We start from the raw sequence: 3,711 nt of genomic DNA, 5'->3' as shown, positions 1-3,711 counted from the left end.
ATTTCATTCCCTCATTGTCTTCTCTTATCTCCCCATCCCCAGGTCTGCCGCCGCCTAAATTCCATCCCTCTCCCAGGGTTGGGATTCCACTCACCCCTCCCTCCCCTCCATCCCGGAGTTCCCGGAGAGCCCCGGCTGGACTTTCTAAAGTTCCGACCTCGCATTCCTCACTGTATCTTCCCATTCTCAGCTCCAACTCTAAAAGCTGTCTTCCGCGTATTCGCTCATCTAATCCTCATTTAGAAGTCCTTCAATCCACGCTTTAGCTACGTGCCGCCGCCCCTGACCCTCCCCTTACCGATCTTAGGACGATTGTGGGCACCCAGTAGGTGCTCAATAAACGGCAGTAACAGTGGGTTTTCGCTATCTCTCATCTGGTTTTTCCTGCAGGTCCAGCTGCTCCCGTGAACCCACCTTCCTGTCCAAACGGAATGCGCCTGCTCCCCACCCCTCTAGGTCCAGTCCCCTGCCTCTGGTCTCCTCTGCTCAAGCTTTTGTCCTGGTCCGGGCGGCGTCGGACCGTCACCTCTTCCACCTCTCCCGCAGCCCGTCCCCCCCAGAAGCCCTTGAGCTGGTCTCCGTGCCCCTCAGCTTTGCCTCTCACCGCGTTCTTCGCCTCCAGAAACCGCGTCCTTCGCCTCCGGGGTTGAGTAGGGACTCACGGATCCCAGATTCGTCCAATTATAGGGCTCCCCCCTGGCCCGCCCACTCCTCCTGAGCTGGGGCAAGCTGGACCAGCCCCCTCAGGTCACGAGGTGGGCTGTCCTCCCCCTTCACACACAGCAAGGAGGGGAGGGGGTGGGGCTTGGAGACCTGGCAGCCCCCAGTCCCGGCCCCCGGGAAAAGATGACTTCTCACCCAGTAACTCAGGCGGCTTCCTCCATTCTGGGGGGTGGGTAAGCTGGTGAGGGCTGGGACAGTGGGCATGGAAGGGGCTGGAACAGGCCACTGCCCACAGTACCCATCTCCTGCCCCTCTTTTCCAGCGGATGGATGAATAGAATTTGGGGAAAGGACTGGGGGCCTGAAATCCCTGGTTAGAGGAAGGAGGGGGTTGGGACTCTGGGTAGGGAGGGGGAAGGGAGCTGGCTGGCCCAGATAGAAATGGGATAGGAGTTCTGGGGACAGTGTAAGGTATCTTCTAAAAGCTCAGGCTTTGAGAGTGCAATCTGGACTTTAACATGAGCTCCCTCTTGGGCTGTTACCTTGGGCACAGGACACTGCCTCTCTTGAGCCCCCTTCCCCAGTTGAGACCTGAAAATCCAGCATTTCTCCCCAACTGTGTATTGTTCCTTCAGTGGGGCTTGAAGCATGGGTGTTGCCTGCTTAGGACTGTGGACTCCAGAACCAAACTGCTCAGGCCTGAATCCAGGCTCTGCCAGTTGTCAGCTGTGTGACCCTGAGCCAACGACCTAGCCTCTCTGAACATCCAGTTTCTTGGTCCACACAACCAGGAAAAGAGTTGCACTTAACACCGTCATTCGGTGAAGCAACAGGCTACTGTGTGTACTGAGAACAAGTAGGGTTAGCTGGCAAACAGTGGCCCCATGCTGGACTTCACTTGTGTGCCGGGCCACAGTGAACACTCCTGTCCCTCCCTCCCTTGCAGCCCTGTTCACGAACCCCAGCTGTTTAACAGATGGGCATCCTGAATTAAGAGTGTTGTAGCCACTGCTCTCTGCTCTCCGGGAAGCAAACTCACTCAGAAGGACAACGCAAATAGTGGAGTGCAGTTTATTACACGAGCGGACCCAAGGCAGAGTCTCCTCTTAGTCAAGGACCTGGCCAGTTTTTGTGACAATCTTATATACCCTAAGTGTACGTGCTCAAACCCTCCTCCCTGAACTCCTCGAAACTAGCCTGGATAATGTAAAGGGGCTAAATCATGATTCATGTATTAGTCCAGACAGCTAATTAGGCTCACATATATCAATAGGTTTTGTGCAGATAACAATTTGTTTTGCTCTGGGGTAGATTAGTATATTCTTTTCGGCGACAGAAAGTCCGGGTACAAGTCCTGGAGTCCCTTTATCCGGGGGTTCTGTTTTTCAGTTGGAATGTTGTTTCTATAGATTCCGGGCACATAGCTCAAAGTCCACTGGGAGAACACTCAGGCATGTAGTCCAAAGTTTACAAGAAGTCTAAAACGGGGTCCCGCAGCCAAGATGGAGTCCGCTTTGCCCACTTTCGTCTTTCATTCCTCTCTCTTGATGCTCCTAACTCTCAGTAGAAGCATCGCTCATAGGAATATATTGTATCCTAGGCCTCCTAATGCTGATCTGGGGAAGTGAGGTTAGTCTCTGGTATACAAAGTTAACAACACATTGTAAAATGCAAGGTCCACATAACAGAACTATTAAAATGACTATAATAACAGTGAGCACAGTTTTCCACCAATCACCCTTTACCCAAGATAGGACCAAGGTCCAGAAGGGAATATTTTCATCTGACATTGCTTTTACTTGGTCCTTCATGTCATCCAAAGCAGTCGTTACATTGCCAGATAAATCAGGAATGTATACACAACGTTCAGCCTTAAGTACGGCACAGGTTCCATACACAACATTCAACCTTAAGTATGGCACAGGTTCCTCCCTGCGCGGCAGTGAGTATGTCTAATGCCATTCTATACTTGATTTTTGTTGTCTTGCTTGATGCAAAAAAATCCCATAGGCATATCACCCCTCCGTAGAGGTGATACCCGCCATGGGAGCCCGTCCAACACAGATAGAGGCATGGCACTGGACTGGCCCAACAGCCTTGTGCCCCTCTTTAGAACAAATCCCAAATACCTCACCTCCTCCTTGCAGATCCGAGCCTTCTTTTTCGAGACCTGGTAACCAGCCTCCATCAGCAGTCTCGGCGAGGCCTTGGTTCCTTCCCAGCAATCATCCTTGTTCTCAGCGGCCAGGAGCAGATCGTCCACATATTGCAGCAGCCAACAACCAAACTTTTCTGGCTGAAATGCGCCTAAGTCCAAAACCAGGGCTACTTCAAAAATGGAGAATTTATAAACCCTCACGGGAGGTGGGTCCAGGTTAGTTGTTGTTTGGCGCCCCCTGTTGGGTCTTCCCACTCGAAAGCAAAAATTGGTGGTGATACCTGGGCTAGGTGTATACAGAAAAAGGCATCTTTTAAGTCCAGACAAGTATAGAACTTTTGCACTTGGAGGGAGGAGGCTGAGTAAGGTATATGGGTTTGGGACTGTGGGGTGCAGAGTCATGGCAGCTTGGCTGACCAGCCTTAAATCTTGTGTTGGCCTATAGTCCTGTCCCCCTTCCTTTTTAACTGGCAGGATTGGTGTGTTTCATTCTGATTGGCATTCAATCAGGATGCCGGCCTGTTTCAGTCTATTTATATGTGGCAGTATGCCGAGACGAGCCTCCAGGGGCAATGGATACTGGCGTTTTCTAACCAGGGTGGCACGGGGCTTAAGTTCTATTATTATTGGAGCGTGGTGTATGGCGAGCCCAGGGGGGTTTCCTTCTGCCCAGACCTCGGGCAGTTGTTGAGCCAGTGTTTCCTCCCGGCCATTCATCCCCTCTCCCATTCATCTTGTAGGGTAACTGAGAGGGAGAGTAAGTAAGTAGCTGGGCCCATGTGCAAAGTAGGGCGTTCGTGGGGGGAAAAGGTCACTTGTGACCCCAGGTGAGAGAGTAGATCTCTTCCAAATAGAGGTACCGGGCATTCAGGGATATATAAGAACTCATGA

The 3,711-nt window shown here is 51.9% G+C and overlaps 2 protein-coding genes across 4 annotated transcripts in view; both read right to left on the bottom strand.

Moving 5' to 3' along the window:
- APOE (apolipoprotein E) overlaps nucleotides 1-3,711 on the bottom strand; it is a 10,240-nt gene that overhangs the window by 2,143 nt on the left and 4,386 nt on the right. Inside the window, exon 1 of one of the 3 annotated variants that reach the window (XM_010852583.1) lies at nucleotides 603-703. The exons of 1 other annotated variant lie outside the window; for it this stretch is intronic. Coding sequence is in view for 1 of the 2 variants with exons in the window: in XM_010852582.1 (XP_010850884.1) it covers nucleotides 297-374 (78 nt within the window). In the remaining variant the exon portion in view is untranslated. One more of the 3 variants, XM_010852582.1, reaches the window with a different exon arrangement.
- Nucleotides 1,719-3,711, bottom strand: part of TOMM40 (translocase of outer mitochondrial membrane 40 homolog (yeast)) — an 18,436-nt gene continuing 16,443 nt past the window's right edge. Inside the window, exon 11 of the mRNA XM_010852687.1 lies at nucleotides 1,719-2,969. The gene's annotated coding sequence lies outside the window, so the exon portion shown is untranslated. The remainder of the gene's footprint in view (nucleotides 2,970-3,711) is intronic.

The sequence above is a fragment of the Bison bison genome, unplaced genomic scaffold, assembly GCF_000754665.1.
Source record: "Bison bison bison isolate TAMUID 2011002044 unplaced genomic scaffold, Bison_UMD1.0 scf7180017864313, whole genome shotgun sequence".
Lineage (NCBI taxonomy): Eukaryota > Metazoa > Chordata > Mammalia > Artiodactyla > Bovidae > Bison > Bison bison.
Note: the sequence above shows the minus strand (reverse complement) of the source record. Positions and strands in the feature narration are given on the sequence as shown.